At 37.9% G+C, this 20,972-nt stretch overlaps 1 protein-coding gene across 1 annotated transcript in view; it reads left to right on the plus strand.

Annotated features, from left to right (window-relative positions):
• Positions 1 to 233: 233 nt before the first annotated feature.
• The window catches only part of Meox2 (mesenchyme homeobox 2), a 61,461-nt gene continuing 40,722 nt past the window's right edge, over positions 234 to 20,972 (plus strand). Inside the window, exon 1 of the mRNA XM_052738358.1 lies at positions 234 to 1,526. Coding sequence (XP_052594318.1) covers positions 1,013 to 1,526 — 514 coding nt within the window. The 5' untranslated portion in view covers positions 234 to 1,012. The remainder of the gene's footprint in view (positions 1,527 to 20,972) is intronic.

Raw genomic sequence — 20,972 nt, forward strand, 5'->3', positions numbered from 1 at the left:
GCGGCACGTGTGTGATGCCAGGGAGTCAGAACCTGTATCCATTTCTGCTTCACGCTTTCCATCCACTCACCTAGCGGGTACCTCTCTTTTCCTCACACAGAGCAGCTCTGTGCTATAAACCTCCAACCTGGCGTCAGTTTTTTTTTTTTTTTAACAGTCTGTCCTCGGACACCTAAAAGGGAAATACATGATGCGCCCTAGGGCGCGGGAACTGCGAGTCTCGGAGTTTGAAAAGCGAGACTGCTTCGGCTCTTCCCCTTCTCTTGAACTCTCCTTAAGATCTCTGTGGTCTGCAAGGTCGGGGAGCAGTCCTGGAGCGCCTGCAGGTGACCACCACCCCTACCCCCACCAAGCTTTGACAAATCTCAGTTCCAAGAATGGTGAGCCGAGCCGCGGTCAGGGGCTCGGGGACACTGGCTTAGCGAGACCCAGAGTGGCTGCACGCAGGGCCACTGGGAGCCTATGGGACAGATCGCCGTGGCCCGGCTGACGGAGTCTCTGGGCGCTCCCCTGGCTGTGTGGAAGCTCCCAGGAACGGGCAGGCGTGAAGCAGCCGCTCCTGCCCTGCCAGCAATTGGAAACTGGAAATGAGAGAGCATGACTGAGCGGGAGTTTTGGAGGGAGTTTGCATGTGGTCAGCTCTGGGCTCCTAAGCCAGCCCCCAGCTCACATTACACTCTATTTATAACCTCTCCGAGCCATTTCCCCCCTGAAAGCAGTTCTCTGGGACCACCTTCTTTTGGCTTCCACCTCTCCCACACTTGACATCTGAGCAGCTGCGAGGGAAGCTCCTCCAGGTCCCAGTGTTTATATGTGCAGGAGACTGGCCGCTAAGGTTTAGGACTGGGATTAGCCAGCTCTGCTCAAAGGCGCGACTCATACGGGAGTGTGTATGTGTGTGTGTGTGTGTTGGGGAGAAAGAGTTCTAGGACTTCCAGTGAAAAGTGACAGAGCTTGGTGGCCTTTGGGACCATCGTGAAGTCTTCTGCCTGGAAGTCCAGACTTGCATGCCATGGAACATCCCCTCTTTGGCTGCCTGCGCAGCCCCCACGCCACCGCGCAAGGCTTGCACCCTTTCTCGCAGTCTTCTCTGGCCCTCCATGGAAGATCTGACCACATGTCCTACCCCGAACTCTCCACATCTTCCTCGTCTTGCATAATCGCGGGATACCCCAACGAGGAGAGCATGTTTGCCAGCCAGCATCACAGGGGGCACCACCACCACCACCACCACCACCATCACCACCACCAACAGCAGCAGCACCAGGCTCTGCCGAGCAACTGGCACCTCCCGCAGATGTCCTCCCCGCCGAGCGCGGCCCGGCACAGCCTGTGCCTGCAGCCCGACTCGGGAGGGCCTCCGGAGCTGGGGAGCAGCCCTCCGGTCCTGTGTTCCAACTCCTCCAGCCTGGGCTCCAGCACCCCGACCGGGGCCGCGTGCGCACCCGGGGACTATGGCCGCCAAGCGCTGTCACCCGCGGAGGTGGAAAAGAGGAGCGGCGGCAAGAGGAAAAGCGACAGCTCAGGTGAGTGCCCGCAGAGCACCCCCAGGGAGAGTGTTCCCCGGGCTGGGAAGGGGCCGGGAGGTGCCGGAAGGCTCTGGCAGGCCAGGAACACCTAGCCCTTCCAGGCCCGCTGGCCGGATCCGTCCTTGCAGCTTCGGCCCGCAGTGTAGTTGGGGAACACGTGTTTCGCTGAGGTTAATATATCTACATCCAGACGTTCAAAGCCCTCCAAGATCGCAAACTGGTTTTCCAGAGGTGGTGAAAAAAGAGCCAGTGATAGTATGAGAAATCGGTTAAGGAGCGTGGCGGTCTATCCACGCGCTGGGAGGGGTGTGAACCTTGGGATGCTGCATCCGCTCCGAATGCGTGCGTGTGTACGTGCGTGAGCTTCTGCTTGACTTTTTTGCCTTACAAATTCCCAACTCCAAACAGCTCGATTTTTCCCATTCTTAACTGCATTTCCAGATTATTGCGCAATATCTTGAACTTTAACTGGGATTTGACAAAATACTCGGGGGGGGGGGACACTTTTTTTTTAACGTTTTGCTTTCAGAGTTCCTTAAATAGCACCCTACTTAAAATAATAATAATTTTAAAAATCGTTCTATTTATTTGGCGAAGAAGGCATTATCTAGGAATCTAGAAGTATTTAAGGACTACATCCGAACATTGTGAATTAGCAAAAGAGGATCTGAAGAAAGATCATTTCTCATAGTAGATTAGAATCATGGGGTGCTAACCTAGGAAAAAACAAACAAACAAAACAAAAAAACCCTGAACTTCGAAAGTGGAAAATAAAAGCAGATTTTGAGACGCACTGGAGAGCTCAGAGCACCTCTGACAGTGCTGGAAACAGACGCGCTAGGGTGAGCAGACAAGGTGTGGGTTACTTGAGCAGCCCACCCAAAGGAGAGTCTCCCCATGGATTCCAGGACCTGAAAGGTCAGTGGCCAGTGCAGTGTGGTAGTCCAGGGAAACGGAAAGTTTCCAGGCAGCGCATCAAAACCTGTAGTTATAGTTCTCATTATGAAGATGTTTCTCTTCTTCCTCTTCTCCTCCTCCTTCTTCTTTTTAATCGAGTCTTAATTTCTTGGCAGTTACTTGGCAACCTGGTTACATACTTTGGAAGATGTCACTTAACTAATAAAATGTTTGCATGTATTTAATCTTTTGTGTTAGTGAGAGTTAGAAAATGTAATTCTAGGCATTGGAAAAAAATGGGAAAAAAAAACAGTAGCATTTTAAACTGTTTAGGCCAGGTGTTTTGCAGTGTACGACAGTAACTGCTGTGTATTTTATATCATGTTAAAAGATGACAGAAACTTTTCTCAGCCTCGCTATGGAGTGATCCTTCCTTTCCAGCCTCGGGGATGAACCTTTATTTTCCGAGGTCCAGGGTGAACGTGGACTTTTAACGCTCCACAGTGATTAGTTACCTCTAAGAAAGTTAGCACTGTCATTCATTTTCAGTGGTTATCGCTAATGCCATCTGAAATCCTAAGCTATTGAAAAGATTCCTAAGAAGGCGTTAGGATGCACTGGGGTTCCTCAGGCAGGGCATTGATGATCAAGAATGCTTGGAGGGCCCAACAGGTTGACAGCTACCTCAGCAAGAGCCAGAAGCCCCAATTCAGTTTTCCTTCCGCAAGGGAAACCATGGCCTGCTTCTTAGCTGAACCAATGCCCTAAAGATAACGGCACATGAAGGAATTTTTGTTCAGGCACAACTTAATTTTAGTTGGGGAAACAGGGAGAGTAAAACTAAGAAAATTTACTTCCTTAAGTTATTTTAATAAAAACTGTCTTTAAATTGACTAATAGTTGTTTCCATCACCTTTATCAGGGGAAATAACCACACAGCAAAGTGAAGCTTGTTTTCGTGTTGTGAATCTCATTTCAGAACACAGAAACAAGCAAACAGAATAAAAAATGTGTCAACCCCATGATGTATCAATAGGTTACAAGAATGGGAAGTACAATCATTAGCAAGGATAATGTCACTGGGGTCCACTTAGAACCAACGTTTCCATTGACAGACCATCACGGTCAAGCATCAGTTGTCTTGGTACACTTATTGAATAAAATTAATGTGTTCAGGCTCTGAGTTGATATCGATTAGATCAAGATAAACTTAACTCAAAGCCATCTAAGCCCTATTTCAATTTATACAGTGAACATTCAATTCAAGGTTAAGTTATTTCATACTATTCTATAAACATTTTTGACTAACCAGAGAGTAAAATAACATAGAAAATAGTTATAATACTATTCTGTTATCAACACATAAGCCTTATTTGGCACAGCTTGATTATTTCAACATACCTCCACAATTAATAAATGTTCAATAAATTATATTGGAGAAGCTGAGATTTATGACTACATTAGATAAATATTACATCATACATAGCACCAGTTTATATATTTAGACATTTTACAGTCACTGTGTATTTACAGTTGAGAGTATATGCAGTGTTTCACTCAATGGCATTGTTGGAACCAAGTCTTCATATACCTGTTGCTAATATCTGTGCATGCGTGATAATTAAACTAATTTCAAATAGAAATTTAAACACCAGGAAATAGTGTTAAACAACCAAATTGTGTATAAACCTTAAATTTTTATCCATAGTAAAGAATCCAACGATTTCAATATATAACACTGTCCAGTATTTCTGTCCTGAAAACAAGTTTGAAAATACACTTATATAAACCCCTAAAGTTTCCCAATATAATAGTCAATATTTATAGACGTTATTCTTCCATTATAGTTAACTAACAATTAAAAATGACCAATTTTAATAGGAAATTATGACATTGTCATTTTATGTGCTAAACATTTTTGTAACTTTGAACCAGCTACCCTTTCCAGTAATGTTAGTAAAGCCAACATCTGCCACTCCTTCAAAGGGACTCTTAAAGTTCGAAACTTTACAACTGTGCTTAAAACAATCAGTACAAACCAGGTGATTGGGAAAATGTCTATAAATACTGTGAACTTTTTGGCTTCAATTATACCAAGCGATATAGTAGCAGGCATGAATTGTTCAAGTTTGTTAAAATAGCTGTGCTCTCTTAATCTAACCAGCTTTTATGCAGTTAATATATACCATTAATCTGTACATATTCTCTATTCAGTTTAGTTTAGTGAAAATAAGCACGCTTTTTATTTTAAAGCATAATTTTATAACTATATTCCTTTCAAAAATATAATGAATAATTTGGGGATGCAGATTTTATTAGGTTTTGAATCATATTAGATATTTTAATTACAAATTGCTAGTATAGCACAACATATTTTGTTCCGAATTATGTGAGTCCCTGTGTGTGGCTATACAGAATAAAAAGTGATGTATCCAATATGTACAACAAGCTCACCTCAGAATAATGTTACTTCCATCTAATTCTGCTATTATAGTTTGATATTTCCTGTATATTCCAATAATTACACTTTCTGAAAAGAAGACAAACAACTCTGTTATTTATTCCTGTCTTACTGAATTATAACTTTTTATATTTTCTTTAGAATAAAATACAATCTTTAGGATCTTGGATATCCAGGAGAATTTTGAACAGTTTAAAATCTCCAAACTATGGTATATAAAATGGCATTGTGGAACTTTCTAGAGTGTCAATTTTAGATGAGACCATTCTTTAGTGGTGACCTGACATTAAGAAACAAATGTAGGAACCATTGACCTACGTGAGTGGCCTTAGTTAATAACTCTCAATGTCAGATCAGGGGTTCCTTCGAAATCAACTGCTTTAAGCTTGAGCGTGAGCAGAGAGTGGAAGCATGCAACTAAAAATAGGAAATGATTTCAGTTCCCTGCAGATCTGTTTATTTATTTTTTGTTCATTTTAAAACAGAGCAGTCAATGAGAGAAATGGTGGCAGATTTCACCTACATTAAACCCTGACATTACATATGTAAACATTCATATTTCTTTTATAGTAATTATCAGTAAAAATGTTATATTGATATCCTGTAAGCAAATTTCTACCAGTAAAAAGAAATAACAATATCATCATGCACATTTTCCTTCAGTATTTGGAAAAACTTCATCTTGGTGCTGGAGAGTATAATTTATATTCATGATAAAGCCTAATCAAGCTAATAAATTAATTTCAAGTGAAAATTAAATGGAAAGGGGCTAATTTTTTGTCATACCTGGGGAAATTTGGAAGAAAATTCCATATATAATGGAAGCTAACTTTGTTCATTTGAAAGATGTCAGTCTATGAATGAATAACTTAATAGGCATATGTTTTAGATTTTTATTTCAGATAAAAGGTAATTATATTTACTGGAATATAAATCTAATTAGATTTAGACTATATTCCCTCTCTTAATTTAAATATCCAATTTTAGAAAGTATAATTTTGAGCATTGTTGTACAGTTTCAAATATCTATGTCTGATTAATGAAAGGGTGGAAGTATCAATGTATTAGAAAATAAATTATGTGTAAGAATGTCTTGACATTTTCTGGAGTAATATTTATAATTGATGTCTCTCTTTCAAACTGTTTATAGTTCAAATTTTCAACTTCCTTCGCATTCCCCAGTTTTTCATGATACTTTTTATAATAATAAAACATTTTGTGAGGAAAATTATCATGGAAAATGAGATTATCAGCACTAACTCCATTCTTCATTGATTAATCATGGTATTATGGTCTGATCCCAATGACTAAAAAGAGAAGACCACACGTTAGTCCTCAAGTTTGAAATCAGAATAAGAGCAGTTTTCATTTAACCTATGTCACATCTTGTTTGTATATTTCAGTCATTGACATTGTTTTGAGTTAACACTACTCATATTTAAAGTACATAGAGACAACTGAGTACTGGGGTTTCTACCATTATTGTCATGCGATTCTCATGGATGTTGCTTTGAGTAACTGTATTGAGCTGAAGCCCTCAAGCAAGGGCATCACAGCATGCAGTTGTAAGCAAAACCCTTCATTACTAAATCCCAGGCATGAGTGAGGCTCAGAGGCCATCGTTGTGGAATAGTTCACTCTATGTGGCAGAATGTCCCCAAAGGTCCTAGGATTTAGTGTGCATCCTGGGCATTACCTGTTTGAAAAGAGAATAACTCTAAATCTGGTGTCAAAAAAAATCCTCCTATTTTGCTTTTATTTTAAAAGCATAAAGCATTTGTTTTCCCTTTAAAAAATTGTACTGTGTAGTATGTAAATCTTTAAGAAACGATTCCTGCTTAATTATTAGTGTGCTGTATGTACCATGATGTGTAGAGGGAGCCCACGTGTCACAATGTGCAGGTAGGGATCAGAGGACAACTTTGTCTTCTGTGCTTTCCTTCTGCATTTATGCGACATTAAGCTCAGGTCATCAGGCTCACACTTCAAGCATCTTTACTCACCGAATTATCTTGGTGGCTGAAGCATGTAAATCTTAAGAACCAACACATAACATACCTACTGATCCATACATTCAAAACTCAGACATTGTTTTTATACTTGAGAATATTTTAATGTAAAACCTTTGGACAAATGTATTCTTAAATTAATAGAAAATTATACAGTAAGCATATACATTTTGTGTTTGATCAAAAAGATTATTAGTTTTCTTCTACATTCAACAATTTAAATCTATAATTAAAAGTCCCCGGGATCTGGGCATAAAAATTGTTTATGAATTACTTATAATTATCCCATTATTTGTGAATTTCCATGAACTATATACTTACAATTTCCATTTAAATACATGTGTAAATTTATACTTCACTTTCTATAAATTGTACACTCTACATCGGCTTTTGTTTTGTAGGGTTTCTAAAAATGTTTTATAGCTTTGTTATTTTCTTATGCCTGCATGTGAACAAGAATGACCAGGCAAGATTCTTGGTGTTACTATACATTTTGACAAGAGATCTGTGTGAAGAAAAGAGTTCTAAAAAATAATTCCTTTGCTTCTCTATTCTAGACATATTACAAGATTAATAAATTATTTTTAGCAAATATATTATTGTTAGATCACTTTTAAAATTTATCAATTACTTAAAAAGTTAATTATTCTAAGATATTTGTAAATGATGGTAACTTAATATTCAAATCTTTGCAATTTTTCTTTCGTTGAAAAATATAACATGCTTACTAGACTCATAGTTCTAAAAAGCTATTCATTTATTAAAGCTTTAAATGAAAAGTTTGTTGCTTTCACACTTTTTCATGAAATCAATTTGGTTAAGTATCTTTAAATATCATAACATTTGTTTTTATAGGTTTCTAAGATGCCATAAATTTGCTAATTAAAATGTGTGTAGGTTGCACTGATTAAAATTATGAGTAGATGTTTAATTTTGTGTGGTATTTAGGTTGATCTGTTTAATTTTCATAGATTTTATTTTAGTAGAAAAATTTTGTTGAAAGCCCAGGTGTTAAGGAGGAGGGTCCTGAATTAGGTAAAATGTTGCAGCCCCATTTTAAAGCAAATATCAGAGTTTATACTGGGTCTTGTAGATAAGTAGGCATATTAATAGCAAGACGAAATTCAAAATGAAATTTCTTGATAATAGTAAATCTGGATTATAGTTTCTGCATTAAAGGCTGTAATACGCTAAATGCTTCAACTGTGAAAGGAAACGTGAAGCTTGCTGCATGCCCAACTGGGTGGAGACTCCAGTAGGCTGGAGCTGGTCATCAATGACAGTCACAGGAATCAGCCAGGCCAAGTTTCCTGCAGTGCTTGTTGTCTTTCGTTTTTCTCTGTCTAGCTCACTAGTCCTACACACTTCAAGAGCTTTCCATAGCACTGCAAGGAGGGAGAAATCAGAGCTACCTTCCATGACTGGGGGCTGGAAAAGCAGTAAGATGAAGTCACATCCCTGGTACGGAGGAGACTTGCAAACAGGACTGTCCAACCTAAGTTGGCAGGTGCCAGTTGAGTTTTACAAGCCTAGATTTTGCCCTTTGAAAACATAGCCTTAAAGCGCTGCCAGAAACGGCACCCAAAGGCACTTACTGCTGCAGTTACCTGCAGGGCTAAAGCGCACACAGTGTCTGCAGAACGGCTTCTTTCGAGGTCTGGACTGCACAGGAAACATTGGTGTGGTAAATCTTAGCCGCCTGTAGGACAGCAAATTAAACAGAGGTGTCTTCTTAACGAGTAGAACACATACAAGGGGTGGGGTCCCTTATCAAATGAAGGCAACGAATATTTCCCAAAACATTCATTTTAGTAGCTAAGAAATAAACCTCAGAAAAATTGATTTGTTCCATCCAAAACTCTAGGCACCACATGAGTAAACTTTGCTATGACTTTTGTAAAACATCAGTAAGTTGGCAAATGGCTCTCGTATTGTAAGAACTCTTGGAAACTGCTTTCTGACAGAGTATATTGAAATCAAGTGGTATCTTTCCCTATTTAATATTTTTCAAAAGTAAAACAAGCTCTCAGTATGTTTACTGCCTTCAACAATTAAAATCTCCCCAACCATAAGCTGTGTTTACATGAGAGGCTTTTTTTCTCATTGAAAATGTAAACGAGTCTGGATGTATTAAACGCGACAGAATGTAGATGTAAACTATTGAGACAGACTGAAATGCCAGGAAAGCCAGAGTTCAGGCGTCCAAGCCTGGAGCCTGCTGCTGCCCACATTTCCAGAATTACCACTTTGTGAACATCTACATCCAAAGTTTAGAAAGTTATAGATACTTTTTCTTCTAGGACGGTTAGGTTTTAGGAAGTAGAGCTTTATCAGACTTATTCTTGGAGACATGAATGTTTGGGGGAAATAAAGAAGAGATAATGTTGTTTCCTGTGTTTGCAGACTTAGCCAGCAGAGAATAAAGCGTAAGGGACTGTCTTAGCCCTTACTCAGCATATCAGACGAGGAAAGAGACGGCACACTTCAAAGACAAATATGTTGATCATTTGTGATAGGGAAAGCCAGGGGAGCAACAGGAAATGAAGAATTACCAGGGGCTGGTCACGATGGGGACCTAACAGCCTACTCTAACCTCAGGTGACAAACTGGGAGCCTTCACTGCAGGCCAACCACAGCCTCAGGGTGGAGGCCTCCTCTTAAGGCTGGGATCTCATGGGTGGCCAGGTAAAAGCCCATCACCAGTTTTCACCTCCTCTGATCTCGTAGTCTTGCTGTTTGTGGCTAGACATAATGACATTTTCAAGCCCAGGAGACTTGCAGATGAAAGGAGTTCAGGCTACAAACAAGAGCGTGGGGAGAAGACTCACGGAGCACACAGCTAAAATCAACTCCTCTTGTGACTTACGAGATGTCACCGCTGGCAGAGATGGAACTGCGCTGTGCCCTGGAAATGAGCGGAATGAACATGCACAAGGCAGCAATGTCTAGCTCTGTAAATAGTACTTATTATTTTATCATCTTGGAAAAGGACAGTCACATTGTGGGTATGCATTCTGTGAAAACCTGTTTCAGGATCTATTTTCACTTACTATTGACATCGGAATAAGAAGCATTGCTAGCCCAAGGGACTGCTCCGGACCGAAAACAACCTGCACTGTCTCTAGAATCACTTTAATGGCAACTTCCTGAGATGTAAGGCAGATTCAGCCAGGCTATAGAAGAAGTGCTCATTCTGCAGCCTCAACTGCTTACCTCCTATTCTTGGATATCTCCTGCTACTGCTCCATCATAAACTTGTTTCCAATAACATTACAATACTGGAAAAAACAAAGAATAAAGTTTTACCCAGATGCACACACACACACACACACACACACACACACACACACACAGAAAGAGAGAGAGAGAGAGAGAGAGAGAGAGAGAGAGAGAGAGAGAGAGAGAGAGAGAGAGAGAGAGAGAGAGCAATAAAATTTCTACTTTCAGTTAGCAGGGAGGATAGATAGTACATTTGGGTGCTTTCTTACTGCAGGGCTGTGGCTCTTTGCTTTCTTAGCTGCTCCATTTAAGTGCTAAGGAATGGTAAACATGGAAAAAAGCACCACTGAAAGTATATCCACACTTAGTTTTAATAAGTTTTATTTAGTGAGAGTTTCGTTCATTTGTCTCCTTGTGTGTAGTTACATTCCTGAGAAATACTGCTCAAGTGAAGACGACACAGGATGATGGCAAAACTCCCTGAAATTTTAGGTTCTGAACATGAGAAACATTCACTTTATTTAGTTCATTTTCATGTCTGAAACCCACCTTTCAGCATGGAAAATTCTGAAATGCTCTATAGGAACATTTTTATGTTCATATAGACGATGATCTTCAGCACTAGTTTTGAATAATATATGCATTGAGTCTACATATGTTAAAATATAATATTAAAAATCTCAGTGATGTCTTGAAACGAGTGATTGCTCCTTTGCCTGCCACAGAGCATGTAAGGAGAAAGAAAAATTACTAAACGCTCAATGATTTAGCAATAACAAAAAAAGACCTAATTGCATCGAACCATCATTCCTGATTCTGGAGATGGACTGAATTCTCAGCTTACTTGGTACATTATAAACTCTGCTAAACAGATGGCCCAGCTCTACAAGAGCTTTCCTTAGGTGATGAGATGTGCCCAGGAAACTTAGGTAATATTTGCCCTTTGGCTTAGTAATGAGTAGCTGCTTTCCTGAGCCCAACGTCAGCCTCGAGACCTTACAGGAAAATCTCAGATTCAAACCTTAAGATCTTAGGCTCCCAGTAAGAAGACTTTTCACCATCAGTTAACAGAATGCAATTTGGTGAAACACTTGCCTTAGGTGAAAACAGATTTTCTCTTAGTTTTATAATTACCTTGGTTACTTTTCATCCTCCTTTTATGAATATAGACACTGGTAAACTTTCTTAGCTTGATTTTGTAGTTTTGTATTTCCTCAGAGTAAGGACAGAATGGTAAGGGGTTTTGGCACTTCACACAATATAGCTCAGCATGCTATATTTCATATCCTATAGCATACAGGTGGGTCATTGTAAATAATAGATACTTACACAAACAAAATCATAACAGTGTGATCCTTGTATACATATTTTGTGTAACCATTTAGGATGTGAAAAACTTTCCTGTTTTGAAATTTAAGTAAACTTTTAAACTTGTGTTCTACTATACTGCCAGAAATGCCTTCTTGTGTACTTTCTATAGTCTTTTGCCTCCTTTCTCTTTCTGCCTCTATTGATTGGAGAATTAACCACACTCTCTAAGACCACAACGGACTATCCATGTATTTATTCTAACCGGAAATGTTTTCCTCGATCCCCTCCTGTCTCGTTTACACCCATCACCCAGACAACACTGGATTCACTGATTCTTTTGAGCAGAGCTAACCTTCCAGCTTCTGCACTACACCAACACTGACCTTTCTCACTTATTTTAGTCTGTAATTCTCACTATTCTCTTAAAACACAGATTTAATATAAACACGGGGGTAATTTTTCCAAGGATATTCTTTCAATTTCTTGTCTAAATACAGCTCGATTTCAAAAATCACAAAATGATCACTTCCATTTGTACACACCACACGTGTGTGTGCATGTGTGTGTGGTGCTAGGAATCAGAAGCAAGCCTCCTACGTGTAATCAATTGCTCTACCATCTAGCTACACCTCCAAAAATTAAGTCTTATTTATTAAAAGTGACTTTCATGTGGTGATCTCAGCTGATGCTCTCATCTTTCACACCAACCATGCGATTAGCATGCTGGCAGTATTTCAAAACACACAGACTGACCAAAAGACCATCAGTCTTTGTATCTGTTCTCTTCCCACTTTTATTATTTCTAGGTTTAATTTAGTTATTTGCTCGAAGTTTCCTAGAGTAAACATCCTAGGAGCATCTACTCAACACCTATAGCTTGCAGGGATATCTTAACTCTATTGTTCCTCCACTTGGAATTCTGTATGAACTTAAAATTATTCTATACTTACACTACAGGTATTCAATTATAAGCCTTCACACATAGAATGGATAATGTCTTTCAAAGAAATATTACTAGGCTTTGTATGTACTAAATTTTGTGTGCAATCAAATTATATTTAAAATCTCATGCATGCATTTATTTAGGGGAGGATTTTCACATAAAAATACATTTTATATAAAATTATATCTTTAGTCTTTGAAACATAATTCTCAATACTACTATTTATATTAGTGGTTGTGTTTAGAATATACAGCAATGATAGTTAAAAAGAGGCCATACATTGGAGAGGTAGTGGCAGGGCACATGAGGAGAGCCACAGGGAAAGATGGAGTAGAAATGATACATTTAAATACAGTACTCATGTGTCAAAAAATAAATAAAAGAAAAGAAAAAAGTAGTGATGGTGTGGGGTGCACAAACTGTATCACCTCAAACATGGTTCCTGACTCAGTTACAATTTGGTGAAAGGAAAATTAGCAATAAGTCTACTTGTGTCAAGCAAGTTAGAATTTATTCTGTAGAAAGTTAAAACTCAGTGCATAATACAGTACTTTCCTGGAAAGTTTTTCTTTAAATTCTGTTATCCATGACACTAATACTAATGTTATCTTACTATTTCCTTTAATTAATAAGGGAAGGTAACAATCAGATCTTCACACTTCTTTATTAGTATACCACAGACTTTTAACATTTATTAATTAATTAATTTATTTATCTAACTATTTATGTATTTATTTATTTGGTGAGTGTGTGTGTATGTGTGTGTGTATGCATGTGCACATCCATGTGTGTCATAACTGGAGATCAGAGAACAATTTGCAGGAGTCAGCTCCCTCTTCCACCATGTAATCTCAGGGATCAAACTCAGGATGTCAAGCTAGGCAGCAAGTGACTTTGCCCACTGAGCCACCCCTCTGCCCAGGTAACACTACTTGATCCACACCAGTAGTTATTAATACTGGCATTACAGTGCAATGATAAGGGACTTCCTTGGCATACTGGTTTCCTCTGAGCATGATCAAGATAAAGTAGAGGGGGCATTCATTACATTGATTATTGGAATTCACCGCAGTAAATGAACAGAGAATGGACTGATGAACTTCCACACGCATATGAAATTTCTTTTATGCCGTCGTCCTTTGCATCTCCCTGTATCGATTGTCTTCAGACAATTCTCAGCTTATTGTTTCATCAGGAAATTGTTATTTTTTAAATAAGGTGTTCCAGTAACACACAGCTGTCTGATGGGGTTTTAGGTCTGCTCACTAGAAAGGAGTTTTTGTTTGTGCTTGGGTTTTAGGTCCACTCAGTAGGGAAGAGTTTATGTAGACTTAGACAGCACCTCATGGCTGCAAGGAGCCCACAGCCACTCTCCTAAACAATTGAATCTCTAACTGCACTCTCAATGGTCCACTTACACTGGTGAGGAAGTGCTGCTCTCCCCCTCATCAAAGAAGGTTCTTTTTCTAACAGCCTGAGATCAGTATACATAGCCATACCTAGTCAAAACACAGAGAATAACTGAGTGTGGGCTTGCCTGTCCAAGTAAGACATTTTCAAGCACCCCTATACCTGGGGCACAGAAAACATTGTAGAAGAAGGAACAGACAGATTTTAAAAGCCAGAAGATCAGGGCATCTGATGCATGATAGTCTCTTCTAAAAGAAAGGTGGGGGGACTCAAAATGGAGAGGTAGGGAGGAGACACTGGATCTGGGAAAACTTGGGGGAGGGGTGGATGTGAATATGACCAAAATACATTGTATACAAAATTATCAAAGAAATGATAAAATATTATATTATTTTCTTAAAGTTCCCAGGTGTTTCCAATGTTTGGCCAGTGTTGAGAACTACCTATCCAAAGAGTCTTGTGTCTTGAATGAAAAGTTCTGCACACCATCCTTTCAGCCCATGGAAGGTCATGGTAAACATGGTTTTCCAGTATAATATAACAAATTTTCAAGAAATAATTGTATATATGCAATTATCCCCAACAGCATACTAGTAGAGTAGCTACTGACTACCTGTGAGTATTTAAATTTAAGTTAGATAAAATGAAAAATTCAGTTCATAGATTCAGATTCAGGTATTCAGTTGGCACCTGTGGCTGCTTACTAATGAACTGGACAATGCCCGTACAGAATGTCTCCACCAACCAGAAAGGTGAAGTCTAACTTAACATTCAGCTAGTGAAGATGCACTGAGGATGTGAACCTCTCAACAATGAAAGAAATGATGAGAATTCAAATACTACAAGAAGATAAAACGCATCTGACAGTAAGATATGTAAAAAAATACCTACTACTTTACTGAAAGGCTTCTGTAAAAATGTTTATTTTGTTAATCAAACATTGACTGAAATAAAATATATCTCTGGCATCTTAAAACTTTTATTAGTTGAATGATATATATATATATATATATATATATATATATATATAAAATTTTTGTTTATATTATATATCTTGGACTAGGGCAGTTATCAGAATAAACACCTAGTTGGAGATATAAAATCTTTAAATTGTAAATATTCAACCCAAATGAAAAAAATCATTACAACAATGGGTATGACTATAAAAATTAGAATTTTGGAAGTAGAGAATCAAATTTTAAAAAAGTATATTAAAAATGTAAGGTCAGCTAGGGAGATTCTTTCAGGCCTCTAGAGGGATGGGGAGGAGAACATTTTTCTGGGAAAGGGTGGGGAAGCATGCCAGGAACTAAGCAAGATTTTCCAGGGAGAAAGTATGAAAACTTAATAAAATTGGACAGTGGCAATTAATGACATAGCATTATTAACTTATAAAGATTTCTTTCAAATCTTTCAAAAGATTTTTTCTTTTGTAAACATTGGTCTGAATTCCAAAATTGCAAGTCAGGTAGCTAAAGAAAGTAGAATTAATGAAGGAAGAATTTTCATTTTTTTTCTTTTAAGACAGAAATTGAGGGTAACTTGTTCATCTTGGCATGAGGAAGCAGCAAATGCAGAGAAGAGTGAAGTATGGGAATTCCACATCTATACCGTGAGGCATCTGGGCTGTGGCCATGCATTACTCAATAAACTGCCACAACCACAGAGCTCTGTGCCAATGGGAAGCAGGCTGCTCATCAGTGGATGCATTTATTAATAGAGAATAATTGGGAATTAACTGAGGATTGAACTTCTAGCAATTTGTGGTATAAAATATGATGTTAATATTATACATTTGCAAAGATATCCCTGGGCACGTTTATGGCTTAAAAATATTCATCAAAGTACAAAAAGAAGAAAATGTTGGTGACTGCAGTCAGCAGGATATTGTAAGGAACACAGAAAGCATGATCCACGTGTGAACACACACACACACATACATACACAAGAGAGAGAGAGAGAGAAGAAGAAGAAGGAGGAGGAGGAGGAGGAGGAGAGAGAGGGGGTCATGACAGATGTCATCTTTATAAAGGTTCTTTTGGAAGAGAGTAAGTCCAGACCAAATATAATTTGTAATAAAGTTTTATTGGCAGTGAAGAGGATAGGAAAACATTTTACTGGTTTACAATGATTGAAATTTATGAGTTCACTTTTTTTTAGACTTTACTCATATTATTGGTATCTTTCAACAAGTAAATGTGTGGATGTGATAATCTATTTTGGATTAATGCATTGATTTTATTCCCAATTTTAAATGTCTTATTGCTTTCTCCATAGACTCAATTAAGTAGAGGTAAGATAATACAATTTTAAAAAAGATACCCTTAGGAGCACAGTCATGAAACATCTCTATTAATGATAGGAAAGTGCAGTATTGAATGAAATAATGTAAGTGCCTGCTTATACAGAATATAAATAGATAATTTCCACATTGAATCACTTGCCTTGAAAATTCTGGACATGAAAAATCAAACCAAACCAATAGGAAATATAAACATGTTACTCAAAGAGGCTGGGATGAGGTGGACCCGTAATGTAACTGTATCCTAAAGAGGCGCTGAGCTAGAGAGTGTGCCTGCCACACGGCAGCCACAAGTGGAACGTTATTAAGGGATTTCCTCATAAAGTAGTTGTGTTATTCAATGGGCAGACATAAATGCTTCCTCACGTTTTTCTGTTTCTCCAGATATTTTAAACTTTATTATTTTATAATTAAAGCACTTTATTTTGAATTGCCTTTTAACCTTAGGGAGTGGCATTAGTACTTTTGATTGAAGCTGGATTACTTTGCAATTCAGTCTGAGAAGTTTCTTTTAAGGAATGGTCATCAGGATCATATCATAACTCGTCTCAGCCCAGCCACCCCAGTCCACACCTGTGCATAGCTTTTTCTGTGGGTTCCCTAAGGGCACTTATTCCAATATGAGTATATGCTGTGTCACAACGCTGAGGGTACACTGAGATGATTAAGCACCTTCACGCTCCTGGAGACTAAGACAGAAACAAGGACTGTCCTGATGTGATAAAGAACCCGCTAAAGGCTTTCAAATCTTCAGAGAAGGTGAAGAGGTCTCAGAAACAAAGAAGATCCTTGTGTCAATTGTTCTCTCCCTTTCTTGCGTTTTAGTAATATGTATTCATATGTATGAAAATTCACAAGCCCTGGCTTATGGCCCTGTTAAACAATAATATCAAATCTAGGTATGATTTAGGATCCTAGAACAATGCACAAAATCTGTTTCTAGGGTATTCTAGTTAATGTTCTTAATTCTTCCTTTGTGCAATGGACAAGGATGTTTTTTTTTTTTTTTTGTAGGAATCATTGAGAAAAAACTAAATACACTTTAATTCAAAATGAACGGAATAGTGCTCAGTGGTAGAGATCTTGCCTTCTGTGTTCAAGGTCTGTGGTTTTGTCTTCAGCATATTAAAATAAAAGAATTGGAAGGGACTTTGAAACCCATCAAAGCCATTCATGTTGTTTTAAGGACAAGAAAATTGAGGATCAGAGTGCCAGCCATAAGGACAGTGTATGAAGGTGCCACTGTTTTTAGGGCCCATTGCACGACTTTCTCTTGTATAATTCACTCTCTGAAGGTATATGCTTTTATTTATGAAGATACCAAATGGCTAAACCTCTACTTTCAGAGATAATTAACCTGGCTCCTTTCAAAGGCAAGGGTTGTGTTATCATACAGATCTGCTCTCCTAGACCCTTTTTGCTGTTATTTAATTGCTAGTCTACTGACGTGAAAACACAACAAGCATCAGTTTGACAGTATTTCTTTTATTTTAAACTAATCCTGGAAGTAATGGGTTTCACTGATGAAATCTTACTGTCCTTTCTGTGTGAAATTTTTTTTTAGTAAAAAGTGATCGGATATTCAGGAACAGTAATTTGGACCTTTCTGGGATTTATGCCTAGTCTTTAAAGTGTTACAAATATATCATATGACAAATGAGAAATATATAATACCTATGTTTGTGAAAGTAGTTCATACATAACCAAGAATGTGGAAGGGTGTTTCCTCTGGGCTCTTAGTAATATCAGATATCCTCTGTAAATCTGTATGACTCATCATGTTTTGTTCATATTGCCTTTATATTATTTCCAAAATATATTTATTGTTACCAGTTCATCCAGTTTTTTATTGCTGTTTTTGTTCCTAATTTAGGGTAACCCATTTTCTTTTCTCCAGGTATATGGGGAAAAATGCACATTCAGAAAGTGACCATATTGAATTGAATGGGTTTGATTTGCCAAAACACACATTATCTTAAACATTTAGAGTGTGGTTAGAAGGAAGCTTGAGCTGTAAGGAGAGTGCTTTTGTATGATGTCCATTTAACCAATAAATCTGTCATCACCAAGTGGTCTCCGTTTCCTCTGAAATAAACAAATCACTTTTGAGCCCTTTGAAACAGGAGACTTCCAGGAAAACAAAAGTCACTTTTGCTTCGACCTTGAAAATAAAAATTTTTATAAGTGGATATGAGACACAAGAGGAGGTGTAGTTGGGTCTCCACACCTGATACATAGTTGAGCAGACATCATAAGGGCAGATATTCAAAAAAACCTCAAACCCTGACTCACCAGAAGTGTATGAGTAAGCCAAGATGGAAGCTCTTGGGGCAAAGCTCGAAGAAGAAAGCTGGATTTCTGGGAAACAGGGACTCTGAAGAGGACAGAATGGGGTTTGCAGGCCCTAATTGAATTGGCCACAGAATAATTTCATCTTTAAAGTGCTTCATATTATAATTTTACTGTTTTCGGAGCTGGCTTGAGATGACTTCTGTAGCCCAGGCTGGCTTCATCTTTCACATTTTTCTTTGATCCAAATGCTAATTGATCTTCATATGAGAACTTCAACTAGAACTACTCGTTACTGAATGAATAGTCAGTGGCATGCACTGATTAATGAGGATTTCCTCTTATTTGCTTGTATTTTTGCTCTCAGAACATCCAAGATTTATATTTTATTCTTACTTATCTTAATCAAAAAAAAAGAACCCCTTCAAAGTAAATCCTTATGGATTCTGTCTAGCAATTCACAAGGTCAGATATACATCAAGACAAAATAAACCACATATCTTCTCAGCAAGGAAGATTGAAAAATGCATAAATGCAAAAGAAATAGACATTAAGAAGAAAATAGAAAGTGTATTCCATAGTGTGTTTGATCCTTCACTATTTATTGTTATTGTGTGTGCTGGTATTGTAGTGTGAATGCACACACGCCACAGCACATGTGTACAGGGCAGAGGATAACTTTGAGGAGTAGATTCTCCACTTTGCCCTCTATGTGGGTTTCAGGGATTGAATTCCAGTCTCTCAGCTTTTTTTATGCCAAGTGTCCTTGTCCAGGAAGCCATCTCACTGGCTCTCTAAATTAAATTTGGAAGTATCATCTTCATGGATAGGGCTTCTGAGAGGCAACCCATGTTCCAATAGATGGCCTCTACCCACACACATACTGGTAACACTAAGTGAAATCAGTGGGTTAAAAAAATAAATCAAAAACAACTCCTAAAATTAGTGACATTGGGAAAGAATGGTGTTATGTAAGATAGGGGAGGAGATGGAGGGAGGGAATGGGGGCACACTATATGCATGCATTAAACTCTCAAAAAAAATAAAAGGCACATATTCCTTTCAATAACAGAGCAAAACTCTTTTACTCTGTCTTTCATAATAATTTTCTCTTTGAATGCAATCAACTGTGGGGTTATATTTGTTCTATCGTAATAGCAAAAAATAGATAAATAAATTTTCTTGATAAATAAAATTTTTATTTAAACTAAAATGTTATTCATCTTAATAATTGATAAGCTTCTCCAAAGTGGATATATTGAAATAACCAAGGAATTATGAATTTTCTTGCTGCCAGCAGCTTAGGGGCTGAAGTGAAGCTTGTTCCTAATCCTCATGTTTCTCTGATGCTTCCTTTCTACATAATGCTAGCCCTTCCATTGGAATGGCTAGTGTTATGCAAATATTTCAGACTTTGAATAATTTGCATACTAATTGTTTTCTTTCAAAGACTTAGGCTGGAAAATAACTTGTTAAGTAAGGTGGTTGCCACAAGAACATAAGTTTTATCCTCTAAACTCACATAAAAAAAAAAAAAAATCCGACCATGTTGGCCTGAATTTGTAATCCCAGCACTATGTAGGCAGAGATAGGCAAGACTTAGGGCTCATTGGCAAGCCATCCTAGCCTTCTTGGTTAGCTCTAGACCAGTGGGAAATCCTAGCTCAAATTAACTAAACAAACCAACAAACAAATAAATGAATAGATAAATGGTGGATAACACCTGAGGATGATACCGGAGATTATTTGTTCACATACACACAAACACATACATATACACACATACATACACACATCCACATACACTATAGATAGATAGATAGATAGATAGATAGATAGATAGATAGATAGATAAAGTGTTAGAGTACTTTCTTAGCAAGAAAAAGACCCTTAGTTCCATCCTCAGTACCATGAAAATAAGTAAATTTATTTATTTCTTCAAAAATTACTTGTCTTGATTGACATGAGCAGATTTGACCATAAGATGAGTGTGTATTTTCAAGTATTAAATCTTCTTATTCATCAATAAATGTATGATTTTATTGGTTTTCAGTGTTGGCGTTTTTAACAACTTGTAGTCTAGGAAGGTTAACATTCTCCCTATCAGCTTGATTAGTAGATGAAATACATGTGTGTGAGAAAGACACTACATGCGTGCACATGAGACTTGAAATGTTTATATTCCTCAATTATCTGGTAAGACAGACTAGGGACCTTGAATTCTGGGGCTTCTGCTCTTATGGTATTGATAATGCCGTACAGTTAACAGGCAGAGCATGGAATATGCATTATTTGCTGAGTTATTGCTTTCTATTACAGAAGTTTTCACTGGTTTAAAGGATTTGAGCTTTTAAATTTTTACATGCAAAGCATTCGGTTGTAAATCTTTTGCAGTGATTTCATTCTATATAAATCTCTAGAAGAAATACAAATAAATCACCCAGAGTGCTCTCAGTCACTGCACAGTGTGGGTATTAAAGAGGATGTGGAAAAACTTTGGAGGAATGAAGGCCTGCTCCATTGTTCTAAGCCAAAAATATCAAAATCTGAGTTATAACCCTATGGAAACTGAAAGTCTGCTGATTCCTATAGGGGATTAGTG

This window comes from Peromyscus californicus, unplaced genomic scaffold (assembly GCF_007827085.1).
Source record: "Peromyscus californicus insignis strain IS unplaced genomic scaffold, ASM782708v3 Scaffold_15__1_contigs__length_86483966, whole genome shotgun sequence".
Taxonomy (NCBI): Eukaryota; Metazoa; Chordata; class Mammalia; order Rodentia; family Cricetidae; genus Peromyscus; species Peromyscus californicus.